At 40.5% G+C, this 18,810-nt stretch overlaps 1 protein-coding gene across 3 annotated transcripts in view; it reads left to right on the forward strand.

Annotated features, from left to right (window-relative positions):
• Positions 1–18,810, forward strand: part of nol4lb (nucleolar protein 4-like b) — a 340,275-nt gene that overhangs the window by 263,257 nt on the left and 58,208 nt on the right. For all 3 annotated transcript variants that reach the window (XM_041205279.1, XM_041205281.1, XM_041205282.1), the window contains 2 exons: positions 736–918; positions 7,763–7,954. In XM_041205279.1, coding sequence (XP_041061213.1) covers positions 736–918; positions 7,763–7,954 — 375 coding nt within the window. The remainder of the gene's footprint in view (positions 1–735; positions 919–7,762; positions 7,955–18,810) is intronic.

Raw genomic sequence — 18,810 nt, forward strand, 5'->3', positions numbered from 1 at the left:
AAAACCTTGAGGATAAGCCCCAATATCCGAGACACCTATAAATATTGGGCCCACAAATTTGATGCTGGGATGAACACTGAGTAGATTGGGCACAGGCAATCTCACTGCTAAACTATGTTTGCCTCCAGTTGCATGCCTGATAAATGGGCAAAGCACTTACAAATTTCTACTACAGTAACTTAGAACAACAGATCAGTTTGAAAGGCACTTTAAAGATTAACAAATCACCTCCAGCTAGCATATGTTGTTAATATCAGCCTTGTGAAAGTTCCTGTGGTTACATGGGAAAGTGTCAATGGAAGAAAAGGAAGAAAACCCATGATAACATCAAGCTTAGGATTCGAGTAAATAAGTTTTGATTCCATTGCCATGCTATATTTTGTTGTGTATTTTGAAATAAAACAGAAATCTCAGTGGGTTGTGGATTCAAATTCCAATTCCAGTACTTTCTATCTTAAATGATTGAGTCATTGGGAGAAACTGTGCATTTAAATTTAATACCTCCTATATTTGAATTTTGGACTGGCTTTGCCATTGTCATTAGAACATCAAATTATGAACAATTAAAACATCTGGATTCAGAGTAGCACTCCTTCTATATGTCAGTTACAAATCAATACCAGTATATGAAAGTAACTCTTAAGCATATACCTAATAGAATCAGGATCTATCAAACTGAGTGGGTGTGACTGCAAAAGCTTAAATAAAACCTGATGATTAATGTTTTTGTTCCAGTCTCCACCCTACAGCTCAGGAAGTTACGACTCTGGCAGAAATGAGCTTTCAGGAAGTTGCCCAGAGGACCTGTCAATCAGCAGGGGTGGGGACGACGATGATGACGATCATGATGACCATGAAGACAATGAGAAGATCAATGACTCTGAGGGAATGGATCCTGAGCGGCTGAAGGCCTTCAATGTAAGAACAATGTATTGGTTCCTGTGTACAGTTTCAAGGCACTTCCGTGAACAAACTGATCCACAGACTCCAAAACAGCTACACTCTTTTTAAATACATCACTCTTATTAACTGGCTTGTGCAGTATAACCCATAGGGAATAATTTAAACCCATAGAATTAATTTATTTGATCTTTGGGTCTTCACTAAAATAAAGCTGAACCAACATTTCCATCAATAGATTCTAGTCCTTCCTAGACCTGTGGAAAGACAAAGGTTAAAGCTGATGCTGGAATAGGATCTACTCAGACATAATACATTTCCTGTTTTGAAGGACTCTACATTGACAAATTATTGTAACATTGACTTTTTGATTTTTGTCCCTGTAACTCTAATTTGGTTTTTGTTTGCTTGTTTTTAAGTCCACTAGGTCATGATTGTAAATGCTTTTATTAACTAATTCTCAGAGGTAGTAGACTAGCTGAGGTGATGATGTCACTGCAGAGTGATCATATCACTCCTGTAGACTTGTGGCACTGCTACACACAGTAGCATGTGTTAGTAGTTACTAGAAACAATCATTAGGGTTGGGTACAACTTTGGCTATGCAAGAAACTGCAAGTGCTGAAAATCTGAATTAAATCAGAAAATGCTAGAAATATACAGTTGGTAAAATAACATCTACAAGGAGAAAAGAGAGGTAAATTAGGGTGTGGTCTCTTTCTCAAAACTATCAGTTTTGACACAAAATATACACACTAAATATTAACCCACCTATCTTCTGTTCTATATACTGATGGGCCTGTTATGTAATACCAGCATTTGCTGCTTTATTTTGGATACTTTAGTTGAATGGCTGATCAGATATCGTACAAAGGTATAAGCTGGTGTTTTCTAACAGCTTTTCTGACAGCTTTCAATCATTAAGCAGTGAATGTTTATTTGGGAATAATTTCTATTGGGGTTATTTGTGTGTCTATTTATTAGAACTGGTTTACAACTAGACTTTACTTTGGCTTTATGTGCCTGTATTCAAATTGACTGCCTTTCTGTGTGTTTAGTGTCCCAAACAGAGTTTAATTTATCTGAACCAGAACCAGACTTTATCTGAACCAGAACCAGACTTTGAGCTAGCCTGTTTGGCTCAGCCAAACAAGCTTAGTTTATACGGATTGAACCAGAGCTATGATTTACATTAGCTAAATTTAGCTAAACTAAACCTGTTTTAGTCGAGCTGAACCACCACCTGGCTTCATACCAGACCCTTTTGGTTTGGACATGGACTTCTTCAAAAAGGTTCAATCCCAAATTGACAAAGATCTAAGTTTTCATGTGATGGCAGTTCCAGTTGAGTTGGAATGCACCAGAGTGACCATGTGAAAGGACCGTAACTGGACAAGTTAATCCAACTGAGGCTAGACCAAGTTCTTGTATAGGGGTAAAATAGTATGTTTTGTCTTATAGTCACTTGTCCTATAAATGCATCCGAATAATCTATTCACTCTAGCTGTCGCTTCACAGCATTGTGCATGAACCTTTAGAGAGCTATGCACTAGGTTGCCTAGATTTCTTTCTTTCTTCACCTTCTTTAATATTTTTCCCTGAAGGGTGTATGTATATTGAGCATTTTCCAAATTAAGTATCATAAATATTTAGGACAACTAATGTATAGAAAACATACAACAAAGAAGAGGACCACTCAACCCATGATACAAGAAGCAGGTAAAAATTAATCTATTCATATGACATTTTGAGAGTGTCCATCACACTCCAGATATAGAAATATTGCTCTTTCTACATATAGAAAGAACATCAAAAAAATCATAACTGAAAAATTTTGAAGGAAAGTTTTTCCTATTGTTTTATTTCTGATCTTGAGATAACCTGGAGCGATTATTGAGGTAAGTGCACTGGTGCAAGTCATATCTAAAAGGGTAGAATTGATGCTAAAAGCACTCATTTCTTGGGTCAGCACAGTTGCATCACTATTCATATATCTAGTTTTAAGTTGGGCAGATGTAAAGAGCGCATTAGTGGTGGCATGGAAAAATTAATGCAGGCGAATTTTAAAGCAATGGGAGGAGAACAATTTCGGAAGTCTCAAACAGCAATTAACCCATAAGGAGCTCTTTACCAAGGCTGAAGAGGCAAGAGCGTGGAGAAATGACAAATAGATATGAAGAAAACAGAAGTAGGCATAAGACTGCAACCGAGTAGTCTTGTCACTGTCTGTGCCAGCCTTATACTGCATGTTGCTTAAAAAATAATATCCTTAAAGTAGATAACACAGCATGAAGACACTTCCTCACCTTTAGGTGCAGCTATGAATGCCTGCAAATATAGTTAAAAGCACATTGCCATATTGATTGATGATTGACCTGGCTGCTTTTGCTTATATGCAACACCATGTAAAGCATGGCATGTTGTTATTTGGATTCTTCGGAAGATTAGACCAGCTTAATGCATAATCAGGCCTTCATACATATCTGTACCAATGAGCCTGCTATCATAACCTGACTTGATCATTTGAACCTGCATAAGCACTCATTGCCTACCAAATTGAGATCTTTGTTGCCTTTAATTACAAATGTGGGTGTGCTAGTGAAGGGCACATATGATCTCTAGTGCAATCCTCATACCTGGAATCCACAACGAGGCTTTACAGCCTTTTAAGAACAGGCTGTATATTGCTCACGAGTTGTTAGAGTCTTTTGTATGCATTTCTGCAAAAACTGTTTCAGAGTGCACATCAATGTCATTTCTACAGATATTCCAGAGCGGTTTGAGCCTCCTACTTTAATCCAGCTTTAAGAAGATTTAAAAATTATGAATAAAAATGTGATGGAAAGGAAAATAACTGAATGTGTTTATTTGTTATACTTATCAAACCTTGGAACGTTATTTTAAAAAATTAAATTGATACATTCTGGACCCCAGACTATTGATCTGCCATATTCTGAAATTTAAATCTCTACTAAACCACAACAGGATTTCTAGACCTTCCCTCAAGGAGAGGAAAGCTGAGGGACAGTCATCCCCTAACTGCTGATTCTGATTGGCACAGATGCCCATCTGACAGTCAGCCAGGGTATGGCTCTAAAAGACCAAGGAAAAGAGAAAAGTTGGAGTGAGTTTTACCCTCACTATAAGCAGAAGTGAAAAAGTACATTCGGTAATTGCAGGCTTTATGAATTAAAGGGCTATAATAGTACACTTTGAGAGACTTGCAGTACTAATATACATGAGAACAAACAAGTAATTATCTTAAAATAGTTTGATGTACTTTCTTTGCAGAGCTAGAATATAAACATATTTATGTCAATATTTACGAGAATAATATTATGTAAAGCGTGAATTAGATTAAACAAGCAAAGTACGCCAAAGTAAAAATTCAATTTAAAGTGATTTTTTTTTTACACTTATAGTTAGTGACTTAATATGTTATCACGTTTGAATCAAACTTTAACGGCCAGGTTGTCCTGTTAGAGGCGGGAATCTCGAGGCAGGTTCAATTCCAACTTGCCAACGCACCCCCAACGTGAAACAGGAAGAAGATGTTATTTTGACTGAGTTGGGAGTTACTTGCCTAAGGAACAGGTCTGCCTCCAATGAGCCAGCAAGGGTGTGGGAACGGAAGCGAGTCAGCCAAAAATGGGCCACATTGTGACTCGCTTCGGCAGCCATTGCAGTGGCTGCCCTTCACACATTAATGTTTCAGGTCAAATGTTGGCAAAGTTAACATTTCACATATTTCAGAGGACAGCAGAAGGTCTGGAAGCTGGGACAGGGTAGGCTGGTGATGCGTACAGTGAACTTTTATATAATGGGATAGGACCCCTCTGCCATGCTCAGCCTCTTCAGTGCCACTTTGAACTGCATCTTCCCATGCAAGCTTAAGGCCAACTCTGCACCCACCTCCATTGAACTGGTCTGGTTTCCAACAGCTGCTAAAGTCTGGCTGCCTCGCTAAAAATTAGGAAACTTACTGGGGTTGGGATCTTAATGAGCCCACAATGATGGTAAGTACCTGATCAATTGGAATGGGTCTGTTCGAAGCATGCTTCTTCCGCCGCCCTTGGGAACATGGCAAGAGGATAGAAATGGAGATGAGAGTCCTGGTCACAGTCCTTGGCAGCCAATTTTCCCTACTGTCCCACCTCCATTCCCATCACATTGAGGTCAGAAAAATTCTGTCCTAAGTGTTTTTCCCTCAGACATTGGGATTCCACTCAAAGCGCCCACTATTTTTCATATCTAGGTCTCAACTTAGCTTCTGTTTACTGCAATACGTTCTGTCATCCTCTTATATAATTTGTGTTGGTACTAAACCAATGTTTAAAACTAGTGTTAATAAGTCAGGAATAATTTACATAATAAATTTTTCAACTTATTTGCACGTCTTTGTACTTCCATCTCCACACAATTTTAACAGCATTTTGAATGGTGTTAAGCATTCCTTAGACAGCACCTTCCAAACCCATGACCACTACCACCCAGAAGGATAAGGGCAGCAGATAGATGGGAACACCACCACCTGGAGGTTCCCCTCCAAGTAACTCACCATCCTGACTTGGAAATATATCGCCATTCCTTCACTGTCGCTGGGTCAAAATCCTGGAACTCCCTTCCAAACAGTACTATGGGTGTACCTACACCACATGGACTGCAGCGGTTCAAGAAGGCAGCTCACCACCACCTTCTCCAGGGCGACTAGGGATGGGCAATAAATGCTGGCCCAGCCAGCGAAGCCCACATCCCGTGAATGAATTTTTTAAAAATTCCCCATTTTTAGCAAAGGATTTCTGTTCAAAATAATGCAAGAAAACTACCCAGCCAGTTGCTGTCTGATCTCTACCATCAAATTGCTTCACTTTATTAGCACCACAGTTCACAAGTGACTTATCCAGTTTAGGAGAATAAGGACAAAATTATTATTATTGATTGAAACAAGGTATAAACAAAATGGGGCAGCCAAAGTTAAGTAAATGTATTTTTCTTCAAAAAGATACATGCTCTTTCAAAATGAAAATCCTAGTTTGAAATGAAACTATGTAGAGTAATTTTGCTGAAATTTTACACATTCCACCTAGGGTTGCCAACCCTCCTGGATTGGGTGGGAGTCCACCGGAAGCGGCATCTATCTCCTGGTGACCATTGAAAGCAATCTGAGAGACTTTAATAGGATATTTTAAGAAAGTAAATTAAACCAGCTTTATAGTTTGTTACACCAACTGGGTATATTATTTTTTCCGTAAGGTTCCTCATATCTGTGAAACCCAAGAACCCCACTTGTTTCCCCACAGGCTCACTGTGGTTTGGGGAAGCTTTGGTTCAGTATAGAGTTTCTCCAAAGCAAGTTTCGGTCGGTCAGGTGTATGCAATAGCAGCAGGGGGGAGAAGGGAGCAGTGATTGTGATCGAGATCACACTGTCTGGCTCAGGGCCGGCCTATCTGCTCCAGCTTGTATCGATTCATGGTCACACCAATCCAAATATGCATCACTGTCATTTGACACCGGCTTACAGCTGAGAATATTTGTTGTTACAGAGCTATTCTTTATGAAAACCTGGGCTAAGATTTTCCAGTCCTGCCAGTGGCGGGCGTCATCACCGGGAGTTGGGGGGGTGGGGGGGGGGTGGATTTGGAGAGCAGCCAAAAACCAGTTGACTTTTAGCTGCTCTCCGAATTTCCTGTCACACCCACAACAATGCCCGCCACTAGTGTGGCCAGAAAATCCCACCCCTGAAGTGGATTCTTCTGCCCGCCAGTATGTTGGTAAACAGCAGTGGGATACAGTGTAGTTTCTATGGTGATGTGGCTTTTTCAACAGTTTGAAAGTGATGCACTGTGATTGACAGACATGGGAGCCAATGGCCGGGGTCTGGGAGAGGGGCAGTTGAAGGCAGGGGGCCATGTGATGACATCTCCCGGAATATGCCCAGCTGGAGCTGGCAACCCTACCACCTCCCCTCCCTCCTCTCCCAATAGCAGGTTAGCAGGTGGGAGAGATGTAAATTTGGGTGGCATGACGGGGCACACTGTGTCCAATGCCTACCTGTTTCCGCTGGAATTTTACTAGTGACAGGGTAGGTGTCAGGCAGCTACTTAAGGGCCTCCACCTCCTGCCACTGATATTTTACCTTCAGCAGTGGGTGCCAAAGCCACATGGTGCTGGTTGTGGGTGCAGGAGGTGGGACCCTCAATGTGCCCAGTGGAGGGCTCCCAAAAGGTGATTGCCTGGCAGCTGTTAAATCAAGTCATAGCTTCCCAAGCATGGAGAGGCAGGCTTGCCCAGTTGGGGGCCGGGGGGGTGGGGGTGGTGTGGTGGCCGTGAAAAATTCTGGCCATTGTGCCTTTAATCCGGTGATGGAAGTAAAATCAAAAGAGCAGTGAGTGAGATCAATAAAGCAAAGTACAACTTTGAAAATGAGCACTGTTAGTAATGGGATAAAATAGTAGCAGCAGTTTACGTTTATAAGTCACCTTTAGTGAAACAAAACATCATAGGGCACATCAGAACTAAGGGCTAGATTGGTGGTGTTAAGCAATTTTTAAAAAAAACTATTCATGTGCAATCCTTTTGTTTAAAAAAAATTGGATTCACGACTCCAGGAGAATGCTCATGGAAGGATTTGATACAAATGTATTAACTCATTCATATACTACTCTTGCACAGTGCAAATTTCACCTCAGTAGCTGCTACAACCCACTATTAATTCAGGGCAGAACTTCAGAAGGTGATTTAGTGTGCTATTGTGAATCATTTTATAGTAGAATCTCCTCACAATGCCCACCTCACCAAACAGAAGAAATGGGTTTTAATATTATTCAAGATATTTATGACAATATTTCCTTTTGCCAACAGATGTTTGTGAGGCTGTTTGTTGATGAAAATCTTGACCGAATGGTTCCCATTTCAAAACAGCCCAAAGAAAAGATTCAAGCTATCATTGAGTCATGCAGCCGACAGTTCCCTGAATTTCAGGAGCGAGCCCGGAAGCGCATTCGCACTTACCTCAAATCCTGCAGGCGAATGAAAAAAAACGGCATTGAACTGGTGAGAAACATTCAAAGTAAATCTAGATTTCAGTATGACCTGTTAGACTGTCCATTTACAAAACTGGAGTGATGTCAAAACAGTCTGTTTGCATCTTCCAAAATGAATATATATTCAATGAGGTCATTCCTGATCGAATATTTAATTTCTAAAAGATTTATAATAAGTTTTTGACATTTGTATTTAAAGTACACCCTTGTCTCTCAAGGGGATACTTTGTTTTTTTCATTGTTCATCTAAAACGCATCTAACTCAGCTGGCATCACTCCTTTAGATTAACTGGAGTCACAGATGTGATGGTGAACTTTCTGTATGTGAGAGTACTACAGACTGTCTGGGGAGTTGGTTCAGGTTTTAGGTAGCTATTCAGAATGCCCAGATTATATCCATTTTATCTAGAGATTGTTGCTTTCTATTTTGATTTGAAAATGAATTGTAGTCCCTAAGACTTGTACATGACAGGAATTTAATTTTGGTCAGCCTAACGAGAACCATCTTTGTACTCACAAAGCTTTCCAAAATAGAAATTGGGAAGTTATCCATTGATGAACATTTATTAAAAGTAACCTTCAAAATCAGAAATTAATTTTTATTTTGAATAACTTGACATGTGAGGGGAATTTTAACCCCCTTCTATCCCCTGCAACCTGGCAGGAACTAAAAAGGGAGGGACAGTTAAAATGAAGTGACAGTCTTACTCTCTGGCCTTTTGTCCCCAAGCCTGCTGACTGTTATTTTAAATTGGAGAGTCCAAGGACACCTGCCTGAAGGTGGTAAGGCCCTTATAGATTGTGCTCCAATGAATAATCAGGGCCTGATTGCATTGTTCCCCCAGGCCTTTGCGCTTAAGTTTTTGTTCCTTCCCTGCCAGACCTTCATTTCTAGGAACAGGAGCCGGGCCCAGAAGATGCTGAACAAGGCAAGTTTTTAAAAATTTTCTTTGCACACCCTGTTTCAGGAATTAGGCAATAAGTTTTCTGCCTACAGTTGAGAAAAGGTCTATTGCATAGGGTATTGAATTGCAGAAATGAAAAACACATGCAATATACTTAATGAGGCTAAAATTATAAATTGAAAATCGTTGTACTATGATGACAAAGCACTCCACAGTGTTAAAATGCAACTTGACTTCTGATTTGGTGAACCCTGATTCTACTAATTCAGAGAATCAAAAGAGATCAGGAGGAAAGGAATGATATCACAGAAAACATCATCCTGTCATTGATGTGATTTCCTGTAGATAGTGAAACTAAAGATAAAATGTGGAAGTAGGGGATGCTCATATAATAGTCAATTTTTCATCAACTTATTGTTGGATGTTTTACCTGCTTTCCTCCTCTCCTCCGTAGCTTGTTCAAACTCTATGAAAATCATTCTACATTTTAATTCAAATTCAGCGGGGCAGATGCATGGCTGATTTGGTATGAATAAAAGCCTGGTACTAATAATAAGCGATGTGTACAGGATGTAAAGCTTGATTTTGACTGGGTGACATTTCTGACATAATTTGTCATATAATGTCATGTCAGTGCCCCTCAGCAACCAGCAATGCATGTAGTGTTCAAAGTTTTTCTATTTGGTAGATTTGAGTGACTTATAGATGGAAAGTAATAAGTGAGCAACTTGCCAACATTGCAAGGAAAAATACTTTTTCAGTGGGAGCAGTATTGATACTAATGAAAATCTGATTTTGACGTATAGAGATTTAGTGGCAGTAGACTGAAGGAAACTGAGGAGCTATGTGTATATGTACAGAGATGAGGCATGAGCTGTAGGATTGTATAGAGACAGTGGGGAGAGAAGTAGCTGGGGAGAGTCGATAACTGCAAAAGGAATAAAATTCACGCTGGCCTAATTTTTTCTTAAACTCTTTCATGGGATGTGGATGCCACTGGCAAAGCCAGCGTTTGTTGCACATCCCTAATTGATACAACTGAGTGGCTTGCTAGGCCATTTCAGAGGGCAGTTAAGAGTCAACCAAATTGCTGTGGGTCTGGAGTCACAGGTAAAGATGGCAGGTATCCTTCCCTAAAGGACCAGATGGGTCTTTATGACAATCGATGATGATTACTGAGTCTAGCTTTCAGTTCCATATTTTTATTAATTGAATTCAAATTCCACCAACTGCCAAGGTATTGGCCTGGACCTCTGGATTACTAGTAGTGACATTTCCACTACTCTACTCTCTCCCCCAGTGTAATACATAATTCAGTAACTGTAGAACGAGAGTACAAAAGCCTGTCTACACATCCAAATCATCGGTGTCATGGACAGAGGTTATGGCCAGAATTTTGTGCTCACACCACCACCACCCCACCCTGGCAGGCTCTGAGGCAGGGGAGGAGGAGCGTGAAATTGCATGGACAGGATTCTCTCTATGTTCTTGGCTGGTGTTTTAAAACCACTATGTTCCTAGTGGTTTTACGGTGGGCAGCCAGGGCATCAGATGGGAGCCCGCCTTGCCCCAATTAAGGCCCTTAAGTGGCCACTTATGGGCCTTTTCCCACCCAGCTTCAATTTTTAGGATGGCAGACAGATGACAGCTCAGTGGGGCAAGACTGGAAATAAACTGAGCTCGATCTCGGGAGGGGGGTGGGGTGGGGGTGGTGGTGGGTGGAAGGGGGACCCTTCTGACTGGGGCGCCCTCCCCTTAGGGCTTGGTGACCTCCAGCCTTCCCTTCTTCCCCAGCCTATCACCCGAGACCCCGATCAACCCTCTCACAACACCCCCCCCAAGATGTTGCCCACCCTCCCTGCCCTGGGACCCTTGCCACTTAGCTGTCTTCCAGGTCCCGGGACTTAGTTCAAGACAGTTCCCTGAAGTGCCTCTTCTGGCCACTGCACGCTGTGCCTGGAAGGACTGGAGAGCTGCCAGCCAATTTGAGTGGCCGGGAGCTTTTTAAGTTGGGACTTGCTCCCAAGTGAGAGCAGAAGTCCCGCCTTATGCCAATCAGTGCTCATCAGAGCGTAAAACGGCATTGAGGTTGTCGGAGTCGACGGATATGTGTTCCCCGTCGACTCCTTGGATTGCAGCGGCCACGTCCCACCATCCTGAAAACTCAGGTCTATGAGTTTTATTGTTGTCCATGATCAAAGCTTTTAATGTGTGACGTTAGTGCGTTTTCTTACCCTCAAGAATAGTTCGTCCCATAAAGGATTCCAGCAGCAAGCTTTTTGTGAATTTAAAAATAAATAAAGATTGCTTATTAGCACACACTTACCCCAGAGGTTTAAATGCAACATCTTACACACTATCATACACACAGTAGAGACAGATGAAGGGAAAAACGATATGATTGCAATCTGGAATTATTTCAGTCCCTTTCATAGAAGGCCTATAGTTTCATGGATGAATTTATGCTTTAGCTGGAGTGGAAGTCTTGTAAAAGTATTCTCATTAAGCTGTGAGGCTTCTTGTTGTTGAATTGCCAGGAGGTCAGCTGTCAGGTGAACTAGATGTTGGCACATGCTGGAGGATAGCCCTTCTCCCATTTTCAAGTTTATAACTGTTTTACCTCAGCTGCGTATATGTCTTGTAGCTCATTCAATGGCTTAGATGGTGTTTCAGGTGGTACTTGTCAAGGTGTTTCTGATCAGACTAGCTTTTGCTGATATTTTAAAAAGATCAGGTAACAAACATGGAAGTCTTAGCCAAGTGACCTGTGACTAGTCCAAAGTCCTCCTTCGAAAAAACATGGTGGATAGGCTGATAAACATCTTGTGTTGTAGCCTTTCACACTTTGAGAGTCTTGACAGCCAAGATGTTTGGTTTTGGGATGAGGAGCCATGACAATACATGAAATGTCAATGAGATTCATTTGATGCTTTGCTATCACCCATAGAGTTTAGACGTCAATATGGTGAAGCAGAAAGATGAATTGGCTGTATATCATAGTCCTGTTTGACGGTTCATCCTTAACAAAGGGATGTGCGAATTTCACAAATGGCTATAATTGTCCATATGTAATTAGGTATTGGCTAAAATTTCAGGTCTGTCTGGAGCTAATACTGCCAAAGTCACATAATATGCTGCCACCATCTTAAAAGCTTTTGAGTTCACTTATAAACAAAATACAGCTTTAATATTTGTAATATGTTCATGCCTTTACACAGCTCCCTCCTTTGGGGGAAAATTGAACTTTATGATTTTTTTAAAATGGTTTCATTGTGAAGAAAAGAAACAATGGTGTGAAAACGCAGGTCAACTGACCTGAGATGGAGTGCCATGACCTTGTAGGTGTCCCAGGGAGTAGGACAAGGGGGGTAATAGGGAGTGCGTTCAACCTAGGGATGGGGACAGGGAGAGGCCTCAAAAGGTAGACCCAAGTAAGGAATGAGGACAGGGGAAAGGAATAGGTTACCTTAAATGAAGCTAAAGAAAGGAGCAAAGTAATAGGCTCTAAATTAAAGAAGGAGCTGCAGGGAGCAGACTTTGAGTCAAGTGGGCATTAGAGGAATCTTGAAGATCCCAGAAGGCAGCTGAAGGGTGGTGAACCCATGCTGCGGACTATTGGGGCAAAGGTACACCTTTGGAGCACTGGTATTCTGCTTGGCATGGCCAAAGATCTGAGATTGTGTGTGGAAAGCAAAGGTTGAGTGTACCCTGAGATTAGGGGAAAAGAATCTTAGAAGGTGAGATTGAAATCCTGAGAGGTGAGTCATTGTTGAAGATATCCGAGTGGGAGCAACATTTGAAGAGAATTCCAAGGCGAGTGTTATGATGCGGCAGGTGATGTGTGCCAGGCAGATAAATTCCACAAAAGAAACTTGATCGCACTAGCACAATGGTTTCACAATTTGTATTTATTTCGAGATGCGTGCACTGAATTCAGAAGTAATAAGTCCACCAAGACTTTTCGAGATTTTAAACAGATCCAGCATATTAATACAATCCTCTGGACAGTGGAATTCCAAATGAATTTTCTCCAGCTTCAGTTTCGGTAGATAGCAGACTTATGCACAAATACTGGAGGATTCATTAAGGCTATTTCACACACTTCTGTTAGATCTTGCAATGCCTTCTTCTGACACAGATCATTCTCCTTTATATATGTTTTTCTCATCTCAATATGTAAATTCTGTTGTTTCATATGTCTTTGAAACTGTATCTCCCTCATAATATAAAAACTTTCATGTTGTCACTATGCATTGTCGGTAACCCTTGAGAAAAATAAACACATTCCTTGGTCTTGATCATTTGGCTAGTTGTAAAGCAGACTGAAATCCTTTGAAATCCAAATCTCCTTTCATCTCCATCTCCTTTCATCTATCTAAAAATGCAAATTCCCTTCACACCTTACATGATAAGCCAGCATCCATGGTTACTCATTAGCATGTCAAGTATCTAGCTTCTTTTGATGAGTTAAAGCTTGCAATCTGCTTGACGACAAATCACACACAGACAGACCTATTGAACTATACTTACCCCCATAAACCCACTTTACAACAAACCAGAAAAATATTATGAAAATTATTATACATTCATGATAGTGAGATCTTCAAATGTGGAGATCAGAAACCTTTGTGAGGAAGACAAAGTTTCAGTGAGATTGGCTGGTTCACAATGTGACATTGGTTGTTGAAAAATCCATGGAATCTGGTTTGGTCACATATGTCATCTATTGCGTAGTTTTTAAAAATTAATTCAAGGGATGTGGGCTTTGCTGGCTAGGCCTGTGTTTATTGTCCATCCCCTGATTGTCCTTGAGAAGTTGGTGGTGAGCTGCCCTCTTGAACCACTGCAGCCAATGCGATGTAAGTACACCGACAGTGCTGTTAGGGAGGGAGTTCCAGGATTTTGACCCAGCGACAATGAAGGAACAGTGATATATTTCCAAGTCAGGATGATGAGTGGCTTGGAGGGGAACTTCCAGGTGATGGTGTTCCAATGTATCTGCTGCCCTTGTCCTTCTAGATGGTTGTAGTCATGGGTTTGGAAGGTGATGTCTAAGGATTCTTGGTGAGTTCCTGCGGTGCATCTTGTATATGGTACACACTGTTGCTACTGTGTATCAGTGGTGGAAGGAATGAATGTTTGTGGATGGGATGCTAATTAAGCAGGCTGCTTTGTCCTGGATAGTGTCAAGCTTCTTGAGTGTTGTTGGAGCTGCACTCATCCAGGCAAGGGGAGAGCATTCCTTCACCCTCCTGATTTGTGCCTTGTAGACTGTGGAGAGGATTTGGGAAGTCAGAAAGTGAGTCACTGGTCACAGGAGTCCTAGCCTCTGACCTGCTCTTGTAGCCACAGTATTTATATGGCTAGTCCAGTTCAGTTTCTGGTCAATGGTAAACTCCAGGATGTTGATAGTGAGGGATTCAGTGATGGTAATGCCATTGAATGTCAAGGGGTGATGGTTAGATTCTCTCCTGTTGGTGATGGTCATTGCCTGGCAATTGTGCTGCGAATTGTGCCACTTGTCAGACCAAGCCTGGACGTTGTCCAGGTCTTGCTGCATTTGGACATGGACTGCTTCAGTATCTGTGGAGTTGTGAATGGTGCTGAACATTGGTCAGTCATCAGCAAACATCTCCACATCTGACCTTATGATGGTGGGAAAGTCATTGATGAAGCAGCTGAAGATAGTTGGGCCTAGGACACAATCCTGAGGAACTCCTGCAGTGATGTCCTGGAGCTGAGATGACTGTCCTCCAACAACCACAGTCATCTTCTTTTGCGCTAGGTATGACTCCAACCAGTGGAGAGTTTTCTCCCTGAGTCCCATTGACTTCAGTATTGCTAGGGCTCCTTGATGCCACACTCAGTTAAATGCTGCCTTGATGTTGAGGGCAGTCACTCTCTCTCACCTCTGGAGTTCAGCACTTTTGTCCATGTTTGAACCAAGGCTGTAATGAGGTCAGGAGCTGATTGGCGCTGGCAGAACCCATAATGAGAACCAGTGGAGCAGGCTATTGCTAAGCAAGTGCTGCTTGATAAAACTGTTGATGACCCCTTCCATCACTTTACTGATGATTAAGGGTAGACTGATGGAGCGGTAATTGGTCGGGTTGGATTTGTCCCGCTTTTTGTGTACGGGACATACCGGGGCAATTTTCCACATTGCTGGGCAGATGCCAGTGTTGTGACAGTACTGTGGTGTGGTCAGCTCAACCACAGTTCACCTGTTAATTCACGTGTACCTCGTATTTACCCTAAGTGTTAGAATATTGGAAATTGTTGTATCTTTCTGAACTTGTATAGTAAATTTTATTTTTGTTTCGTCAAAACCCATGTAATCCTGTTGCTTTATTCAATTAGTAAGCATCTTGAATCTCCAACTTTATCCACTCTAAACAAAATATTATTGGTCCCTAACCGGATCTCTCCCCATATCCTGGGGTCGGGCCAAGGATCATAAGATCTGGATGACTTTATGCTTAAGCTGGAGTGGAGGTCTTGTAAAAACAGAGAAGAAGCTGCGATGCTGGTTTAATTGCCAGGAGGTCAGCTCTCAGGTTAACTGGAAGTTGGATCAGGTTTGGCGTGAATTATTCTCCCACTTTCAAGGTACAGCTGTTCTACCTTGGCTACGTAGTTGGCTTGCAGCTGTCTCGATGGCTTAGATGGCATTTCAGATGGTATCTGTCATGGCGTTTCTAATCAGACAAGCTTCTGCTGGTACTTTGAAAAGAACAGATAACAAACATGGCTGTCTTAACCATGTGACCTGTGATGAGTCCAAAGACCACCTTCCAAAAAGGTGGTGGTTAAGCTGTTAAATATCCTGTGTTGTACCCTTTCACACTGAGAGTTTTGACAACCAAGGTCTTTGTGTTTGGAAGGAGGAGCTTCTACAATACGATGAAAGGTCAAGGAGTTCCATTTCATATTGGGCTAACACCCATTGAATTTTGATGTCTCTATTGTCCATGGTGAAGCAGAAAGATGAATCACCTGGTATATCATAGCCCTGTCTTTTGATGGTTCAGCCTTAACATAGGGATGTGTGAATCTCACAAGTGGCTGCGATTTTCCATATGTAATTACGTATTTGCCCATGTTTCAGGTCTGTCTGGAGCTAATACTGCCAAAGTCCCATGATAAGCTTTTGTGTCCACTTTTAAGAAAAATACAGCTTTAAAATTTGTAATATCTTCATGCCTATACTGGGCATGACACTGGTGAGACCTACACTTAACCAAAAAGCCTGAGTCCTGATGTCTGTAGAAAGTATATAGCCTAGAGTCCACACCACATACAAGAACATCATTGAGATAAAAACAAAAAACTGCGGATGCTGGAAATCCAAAACAAAAACAGAAATACCTGGAAAAACTCAGCAGGTCTGGCAGCATCGGCGGAGAAGAGTACAGTTTACGTTTCGAGTCCTCATGACCCTTCAACAGAACAGAGAGAAATGGAAAGCAATGAAGGTGAACAAGGCAAAAGAATTTGAAAATCCTGACGGAGAGTAGAACAAAACTTCTTCAAGGTAGGCATTTCTTGAAGAGGAGTGGTAGTCAATTAAACACAGAGGTAAAAACAAAAAAACTGCAGATGCTCGAAATCCAAAACATAAACAGAAATACCTAGAAAAACACAGCAGGTCTGGCAGCATCGGCGGAGAAGAGTACAGTTGACGTTTCGAGTCCTCATGACCCTTCAACAGAACATCAATGAGAGACTGGCTTTACATCTTCTGAGGCTCTGATGCAGCAGCTATTTTGGGGACTTCTTCATGGTCAGCAGATATAGTCATTCCATATGGATCTGTTGAAGCTTTCTGTATAAAGAATTTAGATCTGAGACTTAAGCACTGAAAGATTGTTCCACTTGGTCTGAATAAATGTGTACCGCTGCAAGTGATTATGATATCACTGGCAGCCATAATGAACCTGAGTCAATTTCTTTAAATTAAAAAATAATGGTGAAAATGATGTAATCGTATCAAAATTTCCCTGTATTTAGGACAATGCAGGATTACTCGGTTGCACTGACTGCATAAATTGCATTTTACTTACTCTGGATTATGCATTTTTTTAACTACGGTCTTGGGAATCTCATTCTGCAAGTGTCACCATTTATAATTAGGACATAATTCAAATTCTCTTTTTAGTACTTGGATTCTAGAATTTTCCAAAGTTTTATTGGTGTTTTATGAATTGTGTTTTGTGATTCTGTCTATCATCTGTGAAAGCTACATATTCAGTTCCCTATCTTAAACTGGAAATTTCTAATTACTTTTTTCAATAATTGAAATAAAAAACTATTAAATAGAATCTTATTCGTGTTTTTTAAAACCTTTATTTCAAGAAGATCCTCTAATGCAAAGAGGGGATTGAGACCAATCTACTCCAATTCTCCAGTTATTACCAGGATTATTTTTGAGTAAATGTTTAAAAACAACTAAAACTCTTTTCTTAGCCCTTACCTTTTAGAACAGCTGAATTTAAAAATAAATAAATAAATCATTAACCCTTAATGAAAACAAATGTGTCACCTCTCCCAAACTCAGAGTCATAGGAATATAAGAACAAACTAGGAGTAGACATTCAACCCGGCAAGCCTGCTTCATCATTCAGTTAATTCTTCTGTACACCAACTCTATTTACCCACCTTAGCTCCATATCCTTTGATACCCACAGCTATCAAAAATCTATCGGTCTCAGACTTGAAAGCTTGTAATCATGATTAGCATATGCCTCAGGGCAGTCCTGTATCGATGTGTTAATCATGCTATACAAATCCAGACTGTTGGAGCTGTTGCAGTTCATTTTCTTTCTCCTCTTACATAGTGAGAGATTCCTTAACTGTTAACCACTAAAACAAATGAATTATGTAGGTATCTCCACCACCGAGAAACATGATGAAAAGGAAGCATCAGCCAGCAATATTTGATGTATTAACGTGGTCATGATTTAATATTGTTTCGAAACAGTTTGTACAACTTGATCTTTAAAGGACAATTAATAATTGCATTTTGTTATTGTTTCCACTTTTACCTCTCCTCAATATTGAGGATCCCAGAATAACAAACATTCTTTTGACAAAATGCATGTTGAAACGTGCAAGGTGGAACAAAAATGCACTGCTCTAAGTTATGATGTATTCTAGATCTGAAAATATTCATAATATTTTATCACATTTAGGACTGTAAATATGTTTTATCTTTAGATTCATTAGCTGCTATTCTAATTGGTTAATTATTAAATTTTACCTATGATTTGTTCAATTCATTTTTATTCTTAAGATGGAGTTTAAAGCTTAATTAAAATCCAAATAAAGTATGAGATAGTACTGTACAAAGCAATTAACCTTTCCATTGGAATTTTAAAATATAGTTCTCTTTTTCTCTTGGGACTTTATGTAACTGTAATGAGCACCTCAGGGAAATGTTTTTCTATTGTTTTAATGTCCTTTTGCCAATTTCCCAATTTGATGAACCAATAGTTAATCAGGAAGCAAGCATTTAAATCAAGATATGGGATCAACAGGTTATTGTAATAAATTTTAAAGAATGTTAAAAAAATCTCTTATCTTCTATATTCAAAAAATTAGGTAGTGGATTTAGCAGTAAGCTTGTTACTGAATTTTGTAGCAATTTTGCCTGATGGTAATATGATCGTTTCATCTACCATCTCTCATGTGTGTGACTTTGTGTTACTGCTGCTGATGATTGGTGGAAAACTCAATTTTTTAGATACCATTGATTATGATGATTATTGTTGTTGATTATGATAAGCCTGTATAAAACACTGGTTCAGTCTCAACTGGAGTATTCCGAGCAGCGCACTTTAGGAAGAACGTGAAGGCTTTACAGAGGTGCAGAAAAGATTCATAAGAATGGTTTCAGGGATGAGGAACATCAGTTATCTGGATAGATTGGAGTAACTAGAGCTTCTTTGGGGAAGAGAAGATT

This window comes from Carcharodon carcharias, chromosome 14 (genome assembly GCF_017639515.1).
Source record: "Carcharodon carcharias isolate sCarCar2 chromosome 14, sCarCar2.pri, whole genome shotgun sequence".
Taxonomy (NCBI): Eukaryota; Metazoa; Chordata; class Chondrichthyes; order Lamniformes; family Lamnidae; genus Carcharodon; species Carcharodon carcharias.